This window comes from Pinus tabuliformis, chromosome 5_2 (genome assembly GCF_031772625.1).
Source record: "Pinus tabuliformis cultivar Carrire ecotype Pingquan chromosome 5_2, CPIR1, whole genome shotgun sequence".
NCBI classification, from domain to species: Eukaryota; Viridiplantae; Streptophyta; class Pinopsida; order Pinales; family Pinaceae; genus Pinus; species Pinus tabuliformis.
In genome coordinates this window covers 669,677,784-669,703,951 of record NC_142306.1, presented here as the reverse complement: position 1 = coordinate 669,703,951, position 26,168 = coordinate 669,677,784, and the positions used below count along the sequence as shown (strand labels likewise).

Here is a 26,168-nt window from a genome sequence, read left to right as displayed (position 1 = left end):
ATAGGGTAGTATCGCAAGTTTGTTAAGAATTATGGGAGAATAACAACACCTCTAACAACATTACTGAAAAAGACGCATTTTCTTGGACTCCAGAAGCAACTTAAGGCCTTTGAGTATCTTAAAGATGCAATGTGCCAAGCACTAGTCTTAGCTATGCCAGACTTCACAAATTTTTTTTTATTGTGGAATGTGATGCCTGAGGAAATGGAATTGGCGCTGTTTTAATGCAAGAAGGAAGACCCATTGCTTTTGAAAGTCGTCCAATCAAAGGAATGTATTTACACAAAGCTATTAATGAGAAGGAAATGTTGGCAATGCTACATGCACTTAACAAATGGTGACCTTACCTAATGGGAAGACAATTCAAGGTAAAAATAGATCATGATAGTCTTAAATACATTTTAGAACAAAGATTATTTTCATAAGAGTAGCAAAAATGGGTCACAAAGATGTTGGGTTATGACTTTGAAATTATTTACGAAAATGGGAAGCAAAATGTTGTTGCAGATGCACTCTCAAAAAAGGATGAGGATGTACATCTGAGACATTCAGCTGGAATAATGATTCATTATGGTAAAAACATCGCTTGTACCTTTGTAAGAATTCCCAACTCAAACAAAAGATTCTTCGGGAATTGCACACCTCTCCCTTAGGAGGGCACTCAGGATTTTTAAAAACTTACCACAGGGTTAAGAAAGATCTTTTTGGGATGGCTTTAAATCAGATATTCAAAAGATTGTGGCGGAATGTTTGGTTTGCCAAACAAATAAAATTGAGACAATTAAGACCTCGAGTCTGTTACAACTTTTATCCATTCCAAGTCAATGTTGGGAGGAGGTTTCAATGGATTTTATCACAGGTTTACCCAAGTCCGAAGGAAAGAGTGTCATCATGGTGGTAGTTGATAGACTTACCAAGTATGCACACTTTTGTGCATTATCTCATCCATTTAAAGCTAGTACAGTTGCTACAACATTTATGGAAACAATTCAAAAGCTACATGGGAACCCAAAGATTATTGTAAGCGAAAAAGATCCTATTTTCATTGGAAATTTTTGGATGAAATTATTTTCTTGTCTGGGTACTCAATTAACTCATAGCTCATCTTATCATCCTCAATCAGATGGGCAAATTGAGATAGTGAACAAATGTTTGGAAGGATATTTTCGTTGCTTTGTTCTGATAAACATACACAATGGGTCAAGTGGTTACCTCTGGTTGAATGTTGGTAGAACACTTCTTTCCATACTGCAGCAATTATGGCAGTTTATCGATATCATCCACCATCCATCACATCATTTTTACGAGAAAATTCTAATGTTCAAGAAGTGGAAGATCACATCGAGCATCAACAAGAAGTTCTCTAACTCTTAAAGGATAACCTCACTTTGGCGCATAATAGAATGAAACGACAGGCTGATCAACATCGCAGCGAAAGAAGTTTTGATGTAGGTGACTGGGAATTTTTACAGCTACAACCATACAAACAAATGTCCCTCAAGCAAGCTAAGAAGGATAATAAATTATTACCAAAGTATTATGGTCCTTACAAGGTGTTGCAAAAGATTGGTACTATGGCATACAAATTGGAGCTTCCTACATCCTCCCGAGTGCAACTAGTTTTCCATGTTTCATGCTTAAGGAAGGTTATAGGTGACAAGCTCCTAGTTCAAACAATATTGCCGGAACTTGATGAGGAAGGAAAAATTATATTGGAACCTGAAGCAGGCACTGAAACAAGAACTCGACAGCTACAAAATCGATCAATTTCAGAGTATCTGATTAAGTGGAAGAACTTTCTCATGTAAAATTCCACATGGGAGGATGAAAATTTTATACAGAAGCATCCAGAACTACTCAAGCGTCGAGGACAACACTTTTTTTGAAGGAGACGGGCATGTTAGGTCCCTATAATATTAGTGTATTCCCTCATTGTTATTAGTGTAGCCCCCTTATTGTTATTGTTGTGCCCCATAAAAGCTCACTATTGTCATTGTTGTGCCCTTACATTATTATTGTTATGTCGGCTCTGATTATATTTTGACCCCTTAGACTCCTATATATAGAAAGGAGGTTTTGTCATTTGAATCATCCAAGAATTGTTCATTTGTGTAATGTAAAGGAGGTTGCCCCTTCGAAGAGGCTGATTTTGAAGTTGTTGATCTATCTTTTCTTCTATTCTGTGAGTTGGTTGCATAACACAACTCCAGAGTATTGTGTTGACACCTAATCCTAAGGGATTGGGAAATTAGTGTAAATATTGTAAATAACAAAATAAAGAAGTTGAAGAGACATTAGAAGATGAATCCCAATACTCTCTCTCTCAATGCATATATCAACAACCACTCTTACAATTTCATTTGGAGTTACAAACCTAGCCTGACATGGTATCAGACCAACAAGTCCCTTTTACCTTTTTCTTGCTATGTAACTCCTAAATTCCCTGCCATTTTCTCTGTCCGTTGAATTCTCTGCCTGCTTAATTCTGAATGCTCTGTCTTCTCCCTGAATTAGCCTCCTTATTTGTTTGGTGTGTATGTTTCTTTGGACGTTGTAATGAATTAAATGCTAGATTGTGTGTTGTTTTTCATTGAAATGCGTTGACGTTGAAGCCCTGCATTCGAATTGCATATGCATTGATTTTGCAGTGTATGTTAGTATGATTTTTGTTGGAACCTGTGTTATATACACATCTTTGAATGGTGTGTTGAAGTCTGTGTGTGATACCTATGTTCAAATGATGTTGGCCGTAAATGGGTAATGCATTGGGTTGGCTTATATAGTGTGTTGGGCTCCTTTTTGGAGATCGTGTAATACGTTTAGAACCTTTGATTGGAGCACTGGCCTGAGCATGGAATACGCTGATGTATTCTGTTATGGATTCCATTTTTTAATATGCATATGTTGTTTACAAAGGCCGTGGTATATATGTGATGGTTGATGCATACGTTGAAGTTTATGAAAGAGTTTTTTTAAAATGAGAATATGTATATTGGAAAGTGCGTATGGTGAATACACATTTTGGTACATATATCCCCTTTATGCATTGAGTTTTAGTGGGCCGTAAACTATATAATGGTTGGTAAAAATACATGGTTGAAGTTGATATGTGTTGGTTGAAGTTTGCCACTAGCTTCTAATGACTCAAGATAATGGGAATAAGTGGGATATGGTGCCTTGACAAAAGTTTTGAGAGGAACATCCATTTTAACACTGGTGGCTTCTATATCATGCATAATGGCTCTTATTTCAGAGGCTAAGGCAAGAGGATCGTCATCCTTCAATTCTAAATTAATTAGATGCCTATCCAAATGAATATTTTCTCTCAGCTGTTTTGAAGCTAGTCTCAAGTGTAAGTTGTGTAGAGAAACCCAAGGAAAGACAACAAAGGCTATATTAATGATACCTCCCCTGGAGTTTTGACCACTTGATTTCTCCGGCGCTGCAGAGACTATGGCTTTGACAACTGCAAGGTCACTGTGTTAACCACAAGTGAGGGTCTAGACTTTGCAAGTTGGGTGAGAGAGTTGGTCCTATCGTCTTTCAACCAAGCTTATGCTTGGAGGTAAATTAATTAATGCAATACTATTCCTAGAATGTTAATGCAAAATGAGTGATTAGCCTTAGGTGATATCGTCAAATGTTTTAAGTACTTTAAGATTAATTATCCAAGATATATTCGATTTAGAGCAATGAAGGTAAATACTTAACAATTTAGGAAAATCTTCACCAAAAGCAATGCTTAATGAAGTCAATTAGAATATCACTGCAATTCAAGATTAACAATCCCACAATGAACAATTGCTCATAAAATGACAATAAATGTAAAGTGCACAAGTCCGATGTTCCTCTTAACAATATTAATGTGTGAATTTAGACAATATCAATCCTTCAACAAGATATTCAACACAATTGTCAATTCTTGAGATTACTTGGATTACTCTTATCACAATATGGTGATCAATCAAATGCTTTAAGAGTGAATTACACTATTACGGGATTAGATGTGATGCTCACTTGCAAAACAATAAGCTAGTGTTCTTGTTATAACAAGTAAACTCGCAAGAAATGCTAGTTAACCCAATAACAATGTAACCACTTATCCAATAGCCAATTTAGGAAATAGCAATGACAAGTAAAAGTATTCCTTTGAAATCAATGTCTTAAAAATGCTAGCAACCCTCTAAACAACACAATATGCTAATGCTTTTCATTGAAAGGACGAGAGCATAACATTCATTAACTTGATAACCAATATCATGAAAGAATATTTGCAATTAGAAACCCTTATGTAACTTATGCTCAATGTAATTATGACATTAAAGGAACAAGAGCAAACTTATGACCACAGTAAGCTAATCTTGTGTAAAGAATGCCAGTTTAATCCAAGTATACCAATTACCTTTAGAGCACTTATCTTCTTATTGATAAAATTGACTTAATCAAGAGATCATGTATCTTATCACCAATGTTTTCAAAACTGGTCGGTTTGAACTGTTCACCGGTCAAACCGACAGAAAAACCCGGTTTGACGTCTCCCTTCACTAAAAAATTAGAAAAACTGGTCCTAACTGGCCGATTTAGGATGGAACCGGCCAGTTTATGGTCAAGCCGGCTGGTTTATGGTAAAACTAGCCGATTCCATCATAAACCAGCTGATTTATTGCCAGGGCAAAGCTATAAACCCCACAAAATGCATTTTGTGAGTTTTGAAGCTGTTTTGAGGGAAATTTGGGGTTGTTTTCCTCAAAAAATAGTCCCTCGAAGAAAAACATGGCTACCCTCTCATTTTCCTGACACATCTCAACCCTAGCAATGTTGGCAATTAATGATAATGTTAAATTCTTTAAAAGGATGAAAATGAAAATTAAAGGAAATGTCACTTTTACTTAAATTTTTAACATTACCATGAAATGAGTCAGGATGTTTGAGAGTGGTTTCGACCTGATTGGATTTCATATGGAGAAACTAGAATTTTAGATTTCACTCAAAATTCAGTAGACTTAATGGTTTTTAGGATTTCATGGTTTGGGTGTTTGCAATGTTTCCATTTGATTCTATCATGCGTGAGGGTATGAGATTGGCATTTGATCAAGTGCTTGAAACCCTTTAAGAACCTTGATGTTTGTGGCATTGATTGCTGAACTTTGTTGATGTTGGTGTTATTGATTATTGAACTCCTCTACCATGGCCTTAACAAGAATGCACCCTTCACTCAAAGGAAAACAACTAGTTAGGCATGCTAATCTTTTTCTACCACATTACAAGGTTGAGGAGATGAACCCTTCACTCAAACCAAAATCATTGGTTAGGCATGTTAAACCTTTTCAATTTTTATCATGTTATAAGGTTGAGCAATCCAAATCTGAAGACTTTGAGCTAGATGATGTTTATGTATCTCTTGTTGACGATGTTTATGTATTTCTAGTAGCATTGAAACTTGAATCAATGATGAGTTTCATGAGTGACCATGTTGATTAGTGATTTGTAGTTTTGATGTCTATTTTTGGTACTACTACTAAAGTTGTAGAGTAGTTTTAGGAGTCCTCAAACTCTGAGCCATATTATTTATGTAGCTCATGTTGATGATCTCTTGTCTAGCAGTGATGATGAGTTTGATCATGATGAGGAGTGATGATGTTGTTGATCACTGATATGTAGACTTGTAGTAGGTCAGTGACCCCATAGCTTAGAGCATTGTTTTCAGATTCTAGAGGCCATTTAGAGCCTCATTGATTATGTATTTTGTTGCTGATATGTATTTCACTCGATGCCATTTGTTATATTCACCTTTACATGGTATATAGATGAACAAACCTTGCATATTTTGTCTCTGTTGGTTTGGAATCATGATTTTAAATCTTAAAAATAACTTTTTTTATTATTAAAAACTAATTATTTCATATATTTTTTTAAAGACAGGTTCATTTAGACCTGACCAGTCCCGGTTTGACCGGTTCCGGTTTGAAACCTGATTTATTAGGTGGACCAGTCCGGTCACCGGTTCCGATTTTTAAAACTATGCTTATCACTTAGATGAGATTGCAAAGAGTGAATTACTTGTGCATGCAATGGATGCAAGAATGCAATTAGATGAATGCAACAACGAAATGAGGCAGCAAAGAGACCAATGATCACAACAGCTAGAGAAGCAAGCCAATCACACGAGAGAACACTTACCCAAATGCAAAGTATGCAAAGGAATGAATGCCCAATGAAATGAGATGACTGCTCTCTATCTTTATGCCACTGTTATGTTTATTATCAGACCTTACAGTGCTTATATCAGACCTTATAATCAGTGTAACAGTCCACAAATCACAAGAGATGTCATACAATGCCCAAAAATGAAATAACCCAACAATGCAAGTGATATGCCAATGGGAAGGGATGACTATAGATTGCTTATTGTGTCACTGTTATGAGTCTAATACCACTGCAAACAATGTGTCTTTCGTCTGCAAACGAAACAGTGAATTAGAAATGAGGGTAAGGAGGCAAACCACTAGGCCTAATGGCCTTGTTGGTGACTAGTTTGCTTGCTAGAGATCCTCTAGTTAGTCTATTCATCTGCAACCACAATGTTAGCCCCAAAACTGCTTTGAATCACCTGCAAAACTAATTGTTAGTGGCAAAATCCAATGATAACCCAAGAGATGACAAAGATGAGGCAAGGAAGGGCAGGATAGGGTCAAGAAATGGCAAAACTATGGCTACAAAGGCTAACGCTGGGGAAATGATGAGGGCTAGAGGCTAGTAGAGGACAACGACCTAGGGAATGAAGGCCTAGAATGTTAGTTTTTAGTAGCATCGGAAATGCTCTAGCTTTGAAAATTGGTGAAGAGGCTAAGGCACATGAGTTCTAAAGAACCTACAAACTGTTTGGTGAAATTCCACTTGGATTGTATTTTATTAAAATAATTAATATTTTTAATGGAGTTCCTAAGTCTAAACTTAGGGAAATTAAAATATTAATGGGTATTAATCAAAATATGGGTGAAAATGATCTAGAAGGCGGATCAAGTCATGTTTTAATCTTAGCCGTTGATTAGAGACTTAATCTCGACCGTTGAAGACTCAACAGGAAAAGTATAAAATGGAGGTTTGGGGTTCATTTGGAAACACACACAGAGAGAACGAATTGATCTGGGGTTCGACTTCTGGGGATAGGAAGTTGAGAAATTCGAACTAGGTGATCATTCAGCAGCAGAGGGGAAGAGAGAATCCGGGAGAAGGAATTTCCAGAGAATACTGACAAGGAGGCAGAGAGAGCTTGTGGAGGCAGCAGTAGCCGGGAGAGCTGACATTGGGCCAGTCTGGGCCCATGCAGCCTTGATGCAGAGCCATAAAGGCTAGTGCAGAGGGGAAGATGCTTGTCACACAGAAGTCAGAACTGCTGAAACAACCGGGATAGCTGATGCATAGCCTGAAAGGCTGACGCAGGGCCTACGCAGGGCCAATGCAGAAGTAGTCGGGATAGCCAATTTTGTTGCTGGAATTCTGACAGGTGAAGTGAGGTAAAACTCACTCACATTTTTCGTCAGTGTTTTCTCTGTAAATGATTGCTAGATGAGCATCTTAGATTTGTACTTAGATATTTCTCCTGCATAATAATAAACCCTCAGAACTGCTGCACCGGTTTTCCCGCATTGGGTTTTTCTGGGGACCACTATGTCCAAAAATAAGTGTGTCCTATGTATCTTGTTGTTTTCTTATTTTTGTTTCATGGGATCAAATATTTAATTAGTGTAGGTTGCAAAAGTAATTTGCTTCAGTATTTAGAAGAATAACTTGATGAATGTGATTTAAAAAATCAAGTAGGTGAAGTAGATTCAGATTTGCTGCAGTAAGGGTTCCTTGAGGATAGGAATTTTCACATGGTATCAGAGCGTTGATTTTGAAACAGGAAGAGCAAATCCAGTTCTGAGCAGTGAGGCCAATAGCTACATTTGGCAGCAATTCGAATCCCCTTCAAGGGATTGCACAACCCTTGCTGGGAAGCAGATAAGAGGAAATCTCTCTTTGAGTGAGACAACAGAGAGGTACGATTTCCAGTTCGTAAGTTTGCAGAGGTAGAGGGAGCGATGCAGAGCCTCAATGCATTGCTTGAAGGGCGCAGTTTCTGTCGGGGCAGAAATCTGTGTTGGAAAAGAACGAAGACACAGAAGGGGAATTTTGTCCTCAGCGAACTTTCTGCCAGAAAGTTCGAATTTCTCACTTGCTAAGTAGTGCTAAGCAGTGACTAGAGGAGTCAGTTCGACAATTGGGTGAGATGGCATCGCATGGGCTCAAAGATCAGGACAGGTTGGACGAAGCCTCCAACGTCATATGGAAGACCAGAATCTTAGCTGTTCTAGAGGAATATGATCTCGGAGCCCACATCAAAAGTGTTGTAGTTGTTCCTGCTGACAACGATCAAAAGGAGTACAAGGTCGAGCAAGGGAAGGCAAAGAGGCTCATTCTTGATGGAGTTCGAGATCATGTGGTCTCACACTTGTAGGGCAAGGATACAACCCGAGAGATGTGGGAAGCCTTGTCGTCACTGTATGAAGGCTCTTCCGACCAACGAAAGATGTATTTAGAGTAGAAGTTGCAACAGACCTTTGCAGAAAGTAGAAGGGGTGAGCCTCTATCTTCAACGTCTTCAGGACACTAGAGATCATCTTGCTATAGTGGGGTCCACTCCTCAACCAACTGCGATGGTGAGGATAGCCCTGAATGGAGTCTCGGATAAATGGAAAATTTTCGTCCAAAGCATATTGGGCAGGGAAAAACTACCTTCATGGGAGGAGATGTGGGCGACTCTTCAACAGGAGGAGTTAAGGAGGGACCTAGTGAAGGTCAACCTCAATGGCAGCAGTGGGAGTGGCACAAAGATGAAGGAGGAGGAAAACGCAGCTCTAGCATCAAAGGGACAACATAAACAGAAGCAGAAGAAGGACATTTCGAAGGTGAAATGTTTCAGATGTGGTGAGATGGGTCACTTTGCATCTCAGTGTCCTTTGAAGCAAAAGGATAAAGACGAGAAGCATGATCCAAAGGTTGCAACTGCGAAGATAGACGAGGAAGAGTATGCCATGAGTGCCCACGCATCTCCAGGAGGGAGATGGGGCGATATTGAGTTGTAGTCGGGAGGACTACATGTGGGCAGGATCCTTGAGGAGTCCACCTCTTGGATCAATTCCTTGCTACGAGAGCCCAAGATTCAATAGTAGTGAGATGGACTTAGTGTCAGATGATGCAGTGGATTGGTTGCAAGATAGATGCAGTAGCTTGGGACCAGAGACTGATCAGCGCAGAGTAAGGTTGGCAGCAGTGCAGTTGGCATAGTGCAGAAGTCAGCGGCAGTGCAAAAGATTTAGAGGGTCAGTAGCAGTCAGATTCCAACATTCATTGTATTATGTTGAACACAGTTAAGTTCAATTCATTTTGGATGTTTTTCAGTTGTTTCTCTCAGCAACCGTGTTGCAGTACGGATGCAGTGTTAGCAGTGGCAGTGCTAGCAGCATAACAGATGCAACGTTTGAGAGGGAGCTGTAGTATAGATGAAGCAATGGCAGTGGCAATGTCATGGGTAGCAATACAGAAGCAGCAACAACACAGTGTTGGTGGCAACAACAGTGCAGAAAGGAGGTGCTTCAGAAACAGAGCAACATGCAGGTGGACATTGTTACTAGAGCACTTTCCTTGCTAAGAGGGAGTGTTAGTTTTTGGTGGCATCGGAAGTGCTCTAGCCTTGAAAATTGGTGGAGAGGCCAAGGCACATGAGTTCTAAAGAACCCAGAAACCGTTTGGTGAAATTCGACTCGGATTGTATTTGATTAAAACAGTTAATATTTTTAATGGAGTTCCTAAGTCTAAACTTAGGGAAATTAAAATATTAATGGGTATTAATCAAAATATGGGTGAGAATGATCTAGAAGGCGGATCAAGTCATGTTTTAATCTTAGCCATTGATTAGAGACTTATTCTTGGCCGTTGAAGACTCAACAGGAAAAGTATAAAATGGAGGCTTGTGGTTCATTTGGAAACACACACTGAGAGAACGAATTGATTTGGAGTTCGATTTCTGGTGCTAGGAAGCTGAGAAATTCGAACTAGGTGATCATTCAGCAGTAGAGGTGCAGAGAGGATCCGAGAGGAGGACTTTCCAGAGAATGCTGACAGAGAGCTTGTGGAGGCAGCTCAGTAGTTGGGAGAGCTGATGCTGGGCCAGTCTGGGCCCATGTAGCCTTGACGCAGAGCTAGAAAGGCCAACACAAAGGGGAAGCTGCCTGTCACGCAGAAGTCGGAACTGCCGGAACAGCTGGGATAGCTGACACAGAGTGTAGAGGAGATGATGAAGGGCTGACATAGACCCTGAAACGCTGACGCAGGGCCAGTGCAGAAGTAGCCGGGGTTAGCTAGTGTTGTTGCCGGATTAGCCGGAATTTTGCTCGGTGAAGTGAGGTAAAACTTACTCAGATTTTCTGCTAGTATTTTCTCTATAAAGGATTGCTAGATGATCATCCTAGATTTGTATTTAGATATTTCTCTTGCATAATAATAAACTCTCAGAACTGTTGCATTGGTTTTCTCACATTGGATTTTTCCGGGGACTATTGTGTCTAAAAATAAGTGTGTCCTATGTATCTTGCTCTTTTTTTTTGTTTCTGTTTCATGAGATCAAATATTTAATTAGTGTAGGCTGCAAAAACGATTTGCTTCAGTATTCAGAAGAATAACTTGATGAATGTGATTTAAAAAATCAAGTATGTGAAGTAGATTCAGATTTGTTGCAGTAGGGGTTCCTTGAGGATAGGAATTTTCACATAGAAGGTCTGCGTCAGAGTGTAGAAGCCCACTAGGGCTGATGACAGAGTTAGAAGAGGCCATGACAAGGCCTAGAAGGCCTATTTAGGCCTGCGACAAAGGGAGGAAGTCCTAGAAAGGAAACAATTAGGCAAAGGAAGCCATAATAAGGGCTTCCGTGAGGATTTGAGGCCTCAATAAGCCCGTGGTCAAGGAAAAGGGGCAGAGGCTCTCACCAAGAGGAGAAAAAGGGGTGTGACTTAGGAAAATAGGGCTCGACTAGGCCTTAGAAAGAATTCGGACCCCTGCAAACACAAAAATTTGCCACGAGAAAACGCCAAAAATTGCCTCCTAGGGCTTGCGACCCTCCTTGCTTGTGCGTTGAGCTTGGAGGGTGGCTAGAGGCTAGATCTTGCCTTCTTAGGCCTAGATCTACCGCAAAACCCCAACGATTTTGCTCAAGAAGGTTAGGTGTCTCACTTGGAGGAGAAACACTTCAAAACCTAGCCCTAGGCTAGTTCCTTTAGCCAACTTCAGATTTCCTTTGTGAACTTGAGGATTCACCTGCACAAATGAGGAGTAAAATTCCTAAAACCCCATTATATACAAAAATTGAAAAAACCCCAAAATCCCAAATGCTACGAAACTGAAAGAAGGGTTAGATTTATTTACAAATATACAAATATTTACAAATTTCAAATATTAGATCTCATTAGCAAATTAAATCTTTGTAGCCTAGGATCAAATAGAAATTTTGAGAATTTTAAAATAGATATTATGGATGAATAATTTCGAAAAATTAACTGGCCAAAACCCTCCTGCAAAATGATTTGCCACAATGAAAGCTCAGAGCTCAAACAAGGTCAATCCTTCCCCACAGTCTGTGAACTTGGAGTCCAAGGGCTAGAGTACCTGTAGATCTCTATTCAATCTTAAAATATAATTTTTATATCATATGGTGAATCAGATGACCTAAGATAACTCGTACCAATAGAATGTTCTTATCACCGACAAATGAAATAACAATTGCAATATTTGGCACAATATAAAGCATAAACAAATAAACTACTAGCACATACCACAAATCAAAAGACAAAAGCACACCATTAATTGAAACCCCTAAGTCTTTCTATTATGAGAAAAATAATTCCAGCAGCGCAGAAGCTCAATACATCAGTAGAAAATTATGTCTCCCAACAATTATCCAAAGATACCTAATAGGAGCTCAATAGCTTCCTTATATAGAAAATGAGAGAGAAATAAACCCCTCTAAGTGGAAATAACAGCTAGTTGGCTTGATCCTCGTCAAAATAATCTTGTCTGTCGAAAATAACTTGATCTTCTTTTAATCTCCACCGTTGATTTCTTATTTTTGAGGAAAAATTCGAATTTCTCTTGAAAACCATTTTTTATTAATCCAAAAATTAATATTTTGGACTAATTTCCTAAAAAATTTGACTTTGACTTAACCACCAAGGTCCAAGGGGTCAAATTTTCTTAAAATATCCATTTTTCCCTTGGTGGAGGACCTCCAAAAATTAATTTCTTTTTGACCCACGAATTTTTGATTATTTTCCACTTGGAGAGAATTTAATTATTCTCTAATTATTTTTGACTCAAAATTAATTAATTTTTTGGCTTAGGATTTTTATTTAATTTTGTCAGAAAAATTAATTAATTGACTCTAGAGGGGATTAATTATTTTTCCACCCTCAAATATTTTAGCCATCGTATCTAATTATGAGTAGCCATGTACTAAAATATCTTTTACATCAAATTATTACAATATCAACCCTTAGAAGGGAAAACACCTTTTGACATAGACCCTCAAGACATTGCCCAATTCTGCGAGACAATATGATTTAGTATGAAATCAAGTGTGTTTATAATAAAATAATTTAGCCACAGTGTCTAATTATGAGGGACCATGCACTAAAATTATTCCTAAACACACTTTTACATAGACTTGATAAACACTAGGACTCACCTAAGACATTGCTAACGAATTCCACCCTAACTTTGGGGTTATAGTTGGAAGAAAAACTTTGCTGATTATCCGCGTTTACAAACACACATAATTTGGGAAGGTTAAATAACTTCCTAGGATGAAATCCTTTGACAAAAATCATAGTCTTACATAGATGCAATTACAAGACTCAATGGTCATATTAGCATCATTTATAATAAACTTTGTAGTAATTGGGTTTACAATCATATAACTGGAAGCTGAATGATGACATTGATTTTGAAAAAATTGATCTGTTGCTTTGCACTTTGCTTCTTGGACTGTTGACAAAGTGTGGTCAACAATGCCTTGATACCTAAGGAATAGCGAAACAAACTTGGTTCAAGGAGGCACAAATGTATCTTCTTGGGGTACGAAGATATTTCCAAAGCATACTGTCTCTATGATGAAGTAAATAAGAAGTTTATAATATCTAGAGATGTAATCTTTCTTGAATCTTCCAAGACTAACAATGTTGTTGAGTGACAGCTTGATTGCTTGGCCAAATTCGGGCATGTGAAAACTTTTCAAGAATTTGATAATGAGATTCCACATCTTGAAGGGGGAATCCCTATACTGGATCAATCTATGGAATCTCCTTCTGAAGCACTCTCTCCCCCTCATAAAGCTCTAACCACTCATCAAGAAGACACTGAGTGATGTGATTGAGAGAATTAGGAGGCTAAATCTTGATTTATCCCCATCTTAGTCATCCAAAGTGGCTCACATAGACACTTGAAAGTGTTCTTCCTAATGTGGTTGGATAGACAGGGACAAGAAGCCCTGCCAGACAAAATGGAGGTAATGTAGACGATTTTGATTCACTTGTTGATATGGATGTTTCTTATGATTATGAATTAAATTTGTCTACAAATTTTGAACCAACTTGCTTCAAAGAAGCCGCTTCTCATGATGAATGGAAAAAAGTGATGCATAATTAATATGATGATTTGATAAAGAATGGAACCTAGAAGCTGGTTGATCTTCCATTGGAAACCATGTTAAAATTTGGTAGCTTAGGGATGAATTTCTCCTAGAATAAATCATATCTTCCATTTTTGTTTGAACCAACTATAATAAAATTTCATTTCTGACAATTCTAATATGACTTTCTAAAAATAGTAAGTCACATCTCAATTTGGAAGTGACTTTCCAAAAATAGAAAGTTATGTCTAAATAATCAAGGATGATTTCGACATATGGAATCCACTTTAAAATCAAATCAATCATGATTATGCAAGTCAAGAATTAATATTTTTATCCTTACAAGTGTTATTATTATTATGATACTATTATTTATAAAATAATCTAAATGATTAATAAAAACAAATTCTCTCATGGAATAAGTAAATTAAATTGAGAATATCTTGCTTGGCAAATTGAACCTCTCTCTTGGAATAAAATAGTAACTCTACACTTAAGAGAATGTAACTCTCTGTCATTAATTCAATGTATGGTAAAAGTGTAAGTCGTCATTAAATGCACTTGTAACTCCCTCATTCAATTCAATTTGTAACTCTCACCAAATATGCTCTCATGTCTAAGTGTAACTCTTTTTCTCCCTATTTCGAATTGTAACTCCTCAAGACAAGTGTACCTCTCTCTCTATTCTTGGGATGAGTTATACTTCTCCTCAAGTAACTCCTCCCTCATGAAATTCGATTCTCCTATTAACATTATATCTTAGTCCTGGGGGATCTCCTATATTGGCTAGTAGCTTTAGAAATGGCACTACATGGAAAATCCTGATTTTGGTTGCGTGGTCCCACTTCTCGACACCACATACATCAGCCCCCTCCACTCATTATAACCCCTTTCACCATATTTCCAATCCGGGTCCACATTTGCCCATTGGGTCCACAAGGAGTTAGCTGCCCCCTCCCCTTGTACACACTTTGGGTTGGGCTTGGAACGATGCCGCGGAGGTTGATGCAACTAAAAAGAAAGTGAAAAGCATAATTTGGCCACTCTCAACAGAAAATGTACCATAAGATGCAAAAAATGACTAGGACATACAAACTTAACATGTGTGCAAAAGCCAGCATGAGCTCTACCCTCTATCATTACGGCCATCACCCTGGTTCCTAGGGCCCCTATATGAGCCCCCTACATCATTAAGGAACCCATGATTGTCCCAACCCCTGGTGGGTGATGAACTGCCCCACCTAAAGGGGGTATTCACTGCTATATCTTACACATCATGCTCTCATCCCTTGGAGCCTCGAGCAGTTATGAAAAGAAAAAACAATAAAACGACAAAAGACATATGAAGAAGGGTGGAAAAGCAAAGGTTAGGGTAACTCATATACCACGATTGCTCCCTCCTCCATTCATACACCCAAGTGTGGGTTTCCCTTACTGTGGAATGTGGCTTGGAGCCTTTCCCTAATGCCCCACTCTGTTCCATCATTATTTCACATGCCACCTGCCATTTGGTGGATGTACCATGGACATGTCACTTCCCTTAGAGGTTGAAACCACTTAATAGGGTCCTTGGTTAACCTCCTTCTTGAACTTGGAGACACTTGTACGTTCTAAAGCCCATTATGGAAGGGCATGCCACTGTGAAGTGTCCACTTGGTTCCATGATTTGTAAGCTCATTTACTCAATAGCACTGATGCTTTGTTATACTGGAAGGTTAGGAGACACATTGGATGTTATATCGGATTGCTGGTGGGTCTTCGTCTTGGGGTTTAGTCTCTCTATACGAGGTCCAAGCCCTCCAGAGGGTCATATTGGCATTTGTATGGTGTGCGTTGAGAGCCATGGGATTCCAATATAACAGAGAGCAGATAACCATATCATTGGATCCTTCAGCTCCACTTAGTGCTTGTTCGGGTTCCATTTATTTGACGATGATGATGTACCTGGACCTCCTTGCCCAACCGACTATCCACTTGCACCACACACTTGACAATTGTTCCAGTGCCCATATGAGGATGTGTCTCACTATGGGGGACAAAGGGAGGGATTGCATCATTGTTCCAGCCCTTACAGATGGGATACATGCTTGTTCGATCCACTTTGAGACCCATGAGGATTGTGGCCCCACAGCCACTTGGGAGCACCATAGGTCATTTGCTTGGAGATCAAGGGGCCACTCCCTTCATCACTATTTTTGGAGCCCTTCCATCCATTTTGGCACATGTTGGACTTCACTAAGGCTTCCAACGACCCTCCTAGCTATTGTATTATCATTTCGACCCTCTTGAGAGGCTTATTATTCATGTTCTGGGGCTATTTGGTGGGCTTGTCACTAATTAGGGTGCTATTTTGCACATTAGAGACACTTTTAGGGGTTTGTTAGGCTAAGTAGACCCATTGAACTATTAGAGGCTCATATAAATACAAGTGAGGCTTCATTTGTAACTCATCATCACTTGGATTTGGATCATTGTTTCTTATGGAATTTTGCTATATCTATTGGAGGAGGAATTGGAAATTCTTTAATGCATTTTGATGTTTGGGTTAATGCTATTCTATTTTGGGGCTTCTCTCTTGCAAATGTGATGGATGCATATACTTTTTCTGCCATGTAAGTTTCTCTTTTATGCGAAATTTTCATTATATGTTTAAAGTATGGAATACTTCATCATGATGCTGCTTGTGCTCTAAATTATCCGAAAATCTTGAATCACTTTGGTAGTATGGAATACTTCATCATGATGCTACTTGTGCTCTAAATTATGCGAAAATCTTGAATCACTTTGGTAATCTTGTTCTAGATCAGTGCGTTATTCCTTGGGTAAGAAAAAGCGAATGTTCCTAGGGGTTTTCTTTGAAAACCTAACCCTAAAACTCCATTATTTGACAAGTCGAAGTATAAATATTTGTTGTAGCTAGGTAACTGCTTCATTAGGGCATGTGAAGCTACAATTAGGCTCCATGATAGAACAAAACCTTGAATTAATCTCATGATCACATTCACTTAACGAAATATCATTCTTTCACCTCTTTTCTTCATCCCCCAAGGATAAGGAGATTTTCTAGGGCTTGGTGCAAAATTTTAGGGAGGAGGAATTTTCGGATTTCGTCCAGACAAGTTTCAAATAAATTGATGCCCTAGCTATCACACCAAGATGGAACCCTTGAAGCTGCTTTGACTTGGGGATTTCTTGAAGGTTTGTACTTTGCAGTTCATCATTCAAAACCTTTTCTCTTAACTATAGGTAATCATTGGATGAGCCTTTACCACAATATATCTCTCAACCCTTGGTCTCTTATAATATTTCTCAAGTGGTTTTTCGTGGAAAGTCACCCTAGCTTCTCCCAAAGCTCATACTTTAATTGAATCTTTCCATTGAATGAGCCATCCTCGCCTCACTTTGAATCCTAGTATGAACACATCAATCATAAGTGAGGGATTTTGGAAGTTTTGATCTTAGGCATTCATCATTTTTGAATATTCCTAAACCCGTGGTCATTCTTCCCTCAAGCCTTTCTTGGAGAGCCCTACTTCTGCTTCTAACTAACAACCTATTATCTGAGCCTCTCCTTTGAATGGGCATTGGAAATCACATCGCACATCGTTATTGACCTCATCATTCTAGTGATTTCCCTATACCGAGACTCCTCCCATCGGTGAAAGTTTGTAAAGAGAAGGGGACATTAACTGAGTTGGTAGTGGGTCCTTGTTCCATTGTTTCCACTTGATCTAGTAGTAGTCCCTTTGGAACCCTTTCTAGGACCGCTGTTAAATTAAGCGGTAATAGGAACCTTAGAAGCTAATCCTTCAACATGGGGATTCTTTGAAGGTTTATGCTTTAGTACTTGTTGAAGTTTATCATTCACAACCTTTTCTCTTGTCTAACTTGACCTTGGATGAACTCTTATCTCCTCAAATATCTCAACCGTAGGTCTCGTGTGGTGTTTCCTTCAAGGGGTTTTTCGTGGAAAGTCATAATAGCTTCTCCCAAAGCTCACTCATTAATCCATTGAATGAGCCACCTTCCTCACTTCAAACCCATCATAGATACATCTATCACAAGTGAGGGATACTGGGACACCTCCTGTCAGTGAAAATCTGAAAAGAGAAGGGGACTTAGGCTGTGGTGACAACAGGCCTCCGTCCTAGGGTGTTGTTGTGCCCTCTAGCTTTTGCCTATTCACAAGGCCTGCTAGTTTGTGCAGCAACAATACCCTTGTTAAAACAATAAGGAGTGAAAGTCAACCTTGTGATATGATACCTTCTCTTTGTGCCCTTTGTTAAACATAGGTGGGGGTGTTAGAATTATGGGTGTAGTCTTCACATGTGGCCATAACACACTCATATGTATCATTGGTGTATTTGTAATCATGGATAAGATCATTCTTTTATCTTTTATTATCATTTGTTATAATGCTAGGGAGTGGTTAAGTCCGACTTAGTCAAACTTGTACACATAGGCTCGTGAGCCCCTATTGGGGTAGCACCCGACTTGAATTGTGTATAAATACCAATGTTGCCAGACTCGTGTTAGTTTTTGCAACATCGGATGTGTTCTAGCCACGAAATTTGGTGGAGAGGCTAGAATACGTGAGATCTCCAAAACCCAGAAATCGTTTATGGAAATTCTGCCTAGAAGTGTCTCAATTAGATAATTAATTGTTTTTTAAGTATTTCCTAAGTCTAGAGTTATGAAATGTGGTTAATTAATCAATATTAATTGAGATAAGGTGAGAATCATCTAGAAACTCACACAGATCAATCCAGAGATGATCCTAGCCATTGATTAAGTTTTAATCTTGGCCGTTGGTGCTCCAACAAAGGATTATAAGAGGAAATTGATGTGGTGATGGAGAGATCACTAGTAACACTTTGAGCAATTCGATTTCTTGGCAGATCGATTTCTAGAGTAGCAACAATTAGTTGTTGGAGAGAGCCAAAGATCGAAGCAGTGAGTGATGGGCAGAGACAGTGAGGCTGGAGGAAGTATTCCAGATCTAGCAAGTGCATTTGCAGAGAGGCAGAATAGCCATAGAGAAGCTGACGCAGGGGCAACGCAACAACCTCTAGAGGCAAGTTTGATTTGTTGAGAGGGAAAGACATCTTCAGTTCCAGAGGTCAGGTAAGAGTCCCAGAGTGCCGGAGAAGCATATTTCCAGTTAACAAAGGGCATAACTACTTCATTAGAGACTAGTCAGAGGCTTGACGTCAAGCAAGTTGCGCAGAGGCTGATGCAGAGGGTCAAAGGGTTGAGTTTTCTTAAGGTAGGTTGTGTCGGGAATTGCCTGTGGGGTGAGGAAATTCATCACTAGATTTTTGCATGTATTTTTCTCTATAGGATTGCCAGATTTTGGCATCCAGTTGTACTTAGAATTTCTCACTGCTGCATAATAATAAAACCTTCAGCTGCTGCACCGTTTTTTCCAAGTTGGGTTTTTTCGGGGACTTTTTGTCCAAAAATTATTGTGTTAATTTTATGTGTGTGTGTGCTAGCATTTCTCAGTTTCCAGTGCATTATTTTTCCGTAGTATTTTATTTGTGAAGGTTGCAGCGTGTTTATTTCGATATTTGCCGTAGCAGATAAATTGTTAAATTAATTAACAATTAGGATTATAATACTAGTATTTGCAATAGGATTCCATATTGGAATTTTCACAACTCGGAATCGACAATAAATCAACAAGGCAAAAGAGTGAAGAGTTTTAATTGGATCGGGAAAGAATCGGTGAATTCGATAAATAAAGATATACGCATATATTGAATTAAAAAAAAAAAAAAACTTTTTTCATTGGTATTCACTAAAGCCATGTCCAAACAATGCATAATATCAATGGATGTCTAAAATATCATGAATGAATAAGTATCTCATATATGTTATGAGTCCACACATGATCCAAAGTACTGAGTCTTGACTCCTAACTAGTGACTACATAGAACCAAAAGCATCTGGTTCTAAAAGTTTTTAAATTACTGCATACTAATCAGTAAAAAAAACGGTAAATGAAATCTCTTGATTGTTGCTGAAATGATACGATAATGGTTTGGTACTGAAATCTCTAACAGAGCACACACTGAAGCTAACACTGGAGCACACTGAACACTACGCCTCTATTACACTATGACTCTATTATGCAGAGTAAACTGAAACTAAAACCATGCCTCTATTGCCTTCCCAGTGTATGAGTTGCGGGCATGAGCAGTGAGAAGTGAGTTGCGGACTGACGTTTAATTTTTAACGTAACTAAACCATGCAGGGAAAAATGGGGAACCCTAAAAGTTAAAACCGGTGCTTGCCTAGTTGAGGGCTGAAAATTGCCTAAATCAAAATTAATTTGTGAGTCTCTAGTCAAACTCGGTAAACGCGAGTTTGACTCGCCCAGAGTTGAATCAGATCGTTTGAGGGAAGGGCAGAGTTTGACTCGCGATTAATCATGAGTGGTCAGAGATTCATGTTTCACTGATAAATACACCATAGCTCTCATTTGCATAACATCATCTTGTGATCTTCTTGATCTTTCTTAGTAATGGTTTAATATCTAAGGGCAGTTGTATCTTTGGTGTTCTCTTGTGATTGGTGTTTCTTTCTTTTATAAGAACTTGTGTGTTTCTTGTGTTGTGCGCTTGTGCTTGGGTATTTTTATCCCTCTCTAGCGCACTAGTGTTATCTCTCTCTAGCGCGCTTGTCACTAGGTTATTGCAGAATTTGGGTTTGTCTTTAGTTCCATTTTTTCTCTTGCTTTCACTTGTCAATCTCAGTAGTATGCATACCTAAATTGTGGCAGGCCTCTGTTTTTGGGGTGGGAAGTTCCCTATCATACTTAGTTTCAGTGCTTTTATTGGGGTGGGCTATCTAAGATCAAATAACAGGAACACTGTTCACTTTAGGATGGAAAAAAGAAAAATAACTTTTTGGTTAAAAATAAAAAAATATCAAGGCAATAATACTGAATAGTTTGGTGTTCCGTGAGGGATTTGGGGACATCCCAGCATCATCAATGCTACGAGACATTCCCAAGATAGCCTCCTTTCTGAGGGGGTATTCCATTGTCATCAATTCTATGGGACGTTCCTTAGATGGCCTCCTTTCGTAGGGGACATCCTAGAGACGTCGCTAAGCTGTCCATTTAAATCGGGGTATTGAGAAGATACCCCCATCTTTCCCGCAGTCCTCAAGATGCAAGGATTGTGTTCCCAACCCCAGATGATCTGTGTTATGAATAAAAGATATTAAAATAATATAATTAAATAATAATCATAATAATAATTAATTAAATAATAATTAGTCCCTGAAGAGGGATGTCTCTAAGGACATGACCATTCATGAAGGGGCACCTTCCTAGGTATATAAGCGGGCCCTCATTTGTAATCACAACACCTCATATGGATTCTTTTATATACTATTCAATATATATTTCCATCCTCAAGGGATGTCTTCATATTTCAAGTGTTAATGGAGTATTTAACTTGTGTGTGTACGAACTTTGTTCGTTACAATCTGCGAATGTGTTATTCTAAAAGATACAATTGTAAAAATTCTTTTTCTATGAATTTTGACCTGTAATCATTGATGGCTAGGGATTTGATGCCTTTATGGGCCTTCAGGTTGCCGTATACTAGGTTACTACTTCAGGAAATACATAATATTTGTGTCATCCTCCTTCACATGAGATGTCAAAATTTTAGTGAGATTAAAATTGAGTAGGTCCTTGTTTTGTTGCCTTGTGGGTGTAAATTTTCATCTTAATAGGTGGTAAAATTTCACTCTTAATAAGCTTGAGGGAGTAGGTACTTGTTTTAATTCCTTGGTGCTCATTCTTGACATTTTTGTTTCTTATTTGTCTGATTACTTCTCTTCATGATGAAGCAATAACTCACATGAGCTTCTGAGTTTGCATCTATAACTTCTGAAAGGAAAAAACATGCAAATCCAAAGGTTGGTAAGGATAGTCTCTAATGGATTCACAGTTTGCCAAGTTAATAGAATGTTGCAGTGGAAGTAATATGTGCAATAAGTTGGGGTCAATGACTGGATTATGGTAAAAGTTTGGAATATATACCAGTGTTGCACACATCGCGATAAAATCGGAAAATCGCGATTTTTTAAATTTGCCGATTCAAAGCGCGATTTTTATCGAAAAAATCGCCCATTTTTTTTATAGCGATTTTTATCGAAAAAATCGCAATTTTTTGAAAAAATCGCGATTTTTTCGATAAAATCGCGATTTTTTTGGTTAAAATCGCGGGGGGCGCGGGCAGCGGGGTTTTATATGGAAAAAACGATTTTTTTTTTATTCATTCAGCAGTCCGCCGCGGAGGAGAAGGAGAAGAAGGGAGGGAGAGGGTTGCCGTCGGTTGTGGGAGCGAATCGAAGCGATTTTAGGAGGAATCCAAGCCAAGATCGCCAATTTGTCCATAAACCAGGTATGTAGATTAATTTTTTTTTGTTTCGGTTCAATAAAAACTTTGTTTTTCATTGTTTTTAAAGAATTTTTGGAAATTTTTCATTGATTTGGGATGGGTTATTTGTTATGACTATGAGAACCAATTTTTGATTTTTATTTTCTCATTTTCTTTAAACATTGTTTATTTTTTTTGATTTTTCATTGTTTTTTGGCATTTGGTTGGGTGACTTGGGTTTAGAAATTGGGATTTTGGAAATAATTAGCTTGTAATTTTGCAAATGCTAAATTGTAATTTGTATTTACTATTATCATTTATGTAATCCTAAATTCCTATTTCCTAATCCTTATTTTTCCATAGGTTTGCAAATTCAAAATTCAAAAACAAACATGCCAAGGAAATTGGATCCTTTCTGGGAATATGGTGACCCTAAAACTCCGAATGATAGACAAAACTTGTATTGCAAGTTGTGTGGAAAGGAAATATTCGGGGGGGTGTACAGGTTGAAGTTCCACCTTGCACAAATCCCTGGACGTGATGTGGGGCCCTGTCTAAAGACAAATGCTGAAATTATCCAAAAAGCCATGAGAGCATTGGGAGAATTAGAGCACACTAGAGACGCCAAAGAAGAACTCAAAAGGCAACTAAAAAGGTCAGTTGAAGGAAGTGGGCCAAGTGGCACAGGTTCTACTGCAGCGTCAGTCAATCCGTTTGCTGCATCATCATATTTTGTTCCTCGAACCACACCTGGTTCACAACCAACTATCGGTTCAATGATGAAAAGAACTGAAAAAGAAAAAGCTGACAAGTTGATGACAAAATTTCTCCTCTGGAGTGATATTCCTTTCAGCATTATAAGGAATAATCCATTTTTCCAACCTACTCTTGATGCTGTTGCCAGTGTTGGCCCGGGGTACAAACTCCCTTCTCTTCATGATTTCAGAGGCCGGCTTCTTCAAGATGAAAAGCGTGACTGCACCCAAAGATTGGAGGATTTTAGGGCATCATGGGCACAAACAGGATGCACTGTTATGTCAGATGGTTGGACTGACCAAAAGGGGAGAACCCTTATAAACTTCTTGGTTAGTTGTCCCTTGGGGACTATGTTTATCAAATATGTTGATGCAACTCATCAAATCAAAGATGCAAAAAATTTATGTGATTTGCTGGATGTGTTTATTTTGGAGGTGGGTGCAGAAAATGTTGTCCAAGTCATAACGGACAACGCTGCAAATTATGTTGCTGCTGGTAGAATGCTTATGGACAGGCATCCTACTTTATTTTGGACACCTTGTGCTGCCCATTGTATTGATTTGATGTTAGAGGACATAGGGAAAATTCCCTTTGTCAAAGAGGCTGTTGACTCATCAAAAACCATCACAAAATTTATTTACAATCACACATCTGTGCTTAGCTTGATGAGAAAATGCACCAACAACAAAGAGTTGGTGCGCCCCGCCATTACACGGTTTGCGACGAGTTTCATATCTCTTCAATCCCTCTTGAATTCTATGTGGGATTTGAAGAGAATGTTTGTTTCAGAGGAGTGGCGTTCTTCGCCAATGAGCCGCAAACCAGAAGGAGAGGCCGTCTGCAGACTTGTTTCATACCAAGAAGACTTCTGGGCGGGAGTGCAGGAGGTGTGCGCTGTCACTGAACCTTTGGTAAAGGTTCTTCGGTTGGTAGATGGTGAGAAGCCCGCAATGGGCTATTTGTATGAAGCCATGGACAGGGCCAAAGAAGCCATTCAGTCCTACTATGATGACAAGGGAGATGATGGGTTCCAGAGACAACTCCTTCTATGGAAGGTCATTGATGAGCGATGGAACAACACACTCCATCGTCCCATTCATGCTGCTGGGCTTTTCCTGAACCCTGCATTTTCTTATGCATGTGGGTTTAATTTTGATGTTGAGGTCGTGGAAGGATTATTAACCTGTGTCCAGAAGATGGTGAGATCTTCAGAAGAACGTATGGAGATCTCTAGACAAATTGAGCAATATAAGTTGTCAGGTGGCTTATTTGGCTTTGATATGGCTGTCATTGATAGGACGGTTAAAATGCCAGGTATTTTTTAGTTTGTAGTATGTACTTTGTAACTTTGTTTCAAATTTCATTGTTTCTTCAAATTCCATTTTTTTCTTATGTTTATTTAAAATTTTATTTGTAATTTTGTTGTAGACGCATGGTGGAAGATGTATGGTGGCAGAGTACCCCTTTTGCAAAATCTTGCCATACGCATCCTCAGCCAAACATGCAGCTCCTCGGGATGTGAGCGCAATTGGAGTGTATTTGAAAAAATACACAACAAGAAGCGCAATAGGTTAACACTTAAACATTTAAAATATTGCAAATTTCCAAATAAATTTTTGAATTCATTAAAGTTTTAAACAATATTTTTTTTATAATATTAATTATTAATTATTAATTTATTATTTCATGAACTTTGTACAGGTTGGAGTCCCATAGACTTAATGACATGGTCTATGTCTACTACAATCTTCGATTGTGGGTGAAACAACTAGAGAAGACACCTGATACGGAAGCCATCTCATTGGATGGGATTGACACCACTGCTGAATGGAGGGTTGAGACCGAGAGGCCTCTCATGGATCCCACTGAGGATTGGTTAGTGCAGGATGAGGGGGAGGAGGAGGGGGAGGAGGAGGAGGAGGAGGAGCAGGAGCAGGAGCAGGAGTAGGAGCAGGAGGAGGAGGAGTTGGAGGAGCAGGAGGAGGAGGTGACACCGCCTACCCGGGCTACCCGGGCTACCACTACCACCAGTAGAGGACGTGGTCTCCGTCCACCTCAGCCTCCTATAGCTGCTACTACTAGTTCTTCAGCTTCTAGAGCACGTCAGACTCCACTGCCATTTCCACCACCACAGGCACCAGCTTCTACATCTAGAGGGAAAGAGAAAGTTGTGCCATTTTCTCGCAAGAGGGGCAGAGGAAATCAATAGGATTAGACTTTCATTTTATTGTATATGACATTATGACATGATGAGATACATTATCATATTTTTTGTTGATATTTTGAGGCTGAGTTGGACTTGGGACTCAGGACTTACTATTCAGGACATGATTCAATGTTATGTGTGATTTTAGCGCTAGAAATGATATTAAACATCTTATATATTAGTTTTTTTATCATATTTATGTGTCAATGTATTTATTTTATGTTGTAGATGGTTTAGATATTAAAAAAATTGAAAAAAATTGAAAAAAAATGAATATTTTTGTGCCAAACGATTTTTTCCCGCTTTTTTCCGATTTTTTCCCGATTTTAACGATTTTTTCCGCTTTTTTCCCGGCGCCGATTAAATCCCGATCGCGATGTGTGCAACACTGATATATACATATATGTGTGTGTGTGTGTTGTCCAAATTTTTTGTGGTTGGTGACACGGTCAAGCTTGAAGATATCTAATTTGGCAATCTTTGAAGTTTCCATGACAGATTATTGACATTCGTCAACATTGCCTTTACAAAACACTCAGATCCGTACACACAAATGTATCCTTTTTTATTGTGCTCGTTTTCAGTTGGAAATGTGTCTTGATCTGGAAGTTGCTTATAACCACATTAGGGCACTCTCACAGAGATATTCAGTGTTATCATTCTTTAATTATTTAATATCATCTCGAGTGACTTCTCAATTCTCTACGGCATATATGGATGCTTGTTAAAGTTAGATCTGTTTGTCTTGACACGGCATTTTTGTTTGATTATGGATATTGTGAAGAACTTCACTCTTCCCTATTTGTTGCATCTGTCTCATTGACAGTTTCATTTTTTAGACTGTTTACACATATTTCACACAGTGCTATGTACCTTGTCGATGCATGTTTTTATCCTATTCTGTTAATTTGGTTACTACTGTTGCATAGTTTGCTTCCAAGTCATTGCAAATGCTCTATTGGTATCTCTATTTTTGTTTGATGCTTCTGTCATCTCTTTCCTGGACCTTTGGAGATGTAAAGAGAAGTGCTTGTATGTTCCTTTTGTTTTTCTTTTATGAATTGGATGGTGTTTACAGAGGAGATTG

The 26,168-nt window shown here is 38.6% G+C and overlaps 2 protein-coding genes across 2 annotated transcripts in view; both read left to right on the top strand.

Moving 5' to 3' along the window:
• Positions 1 to 26,168, top strand: part of LOC149160853 (uncharacterized) — a 322,505-nt gene that overhangs the window by 115,528 nt on the left and 180,809 nt on the right. The window contains exon 4 of the mRNA XM_089436805.1: positions 25,580 to 25,636. Coding sequence (XP_089292931.1) covers positions 25,580 to 25,636 — 57 coding nt within the window. The remainder of the gene's footprint in view (positions 1 to 25,579; positions 25,637 to 26,168) is intronic.
• Positions 23,226 to 24,775, top strand: LOC149160855 (uncharacterized). The gene is made up of 2 exons (XM_089437600.1): positions 23,226 to 24,445; positions 24,577 to 24,775. The coding sequence occupies exon 1, from the start codon at positions 23,226 to 23,228 to the stop codon at positions 24,198 to 24,200; it is 975 nt and encodes a 324-aa protein (XP_089293726.1). The 3' UTR covers positions 24,201 to 24,445; positions 24,577 to 24,775.

Coding starts and splice junctions, on each gene's coding strand:
- LOC149160855 (XM_089437600.1), top strand. CDS start 23,226: ATGTTTATCAAATATGTTGATGCAACTCATCAAATCAAAGATGCAAAA.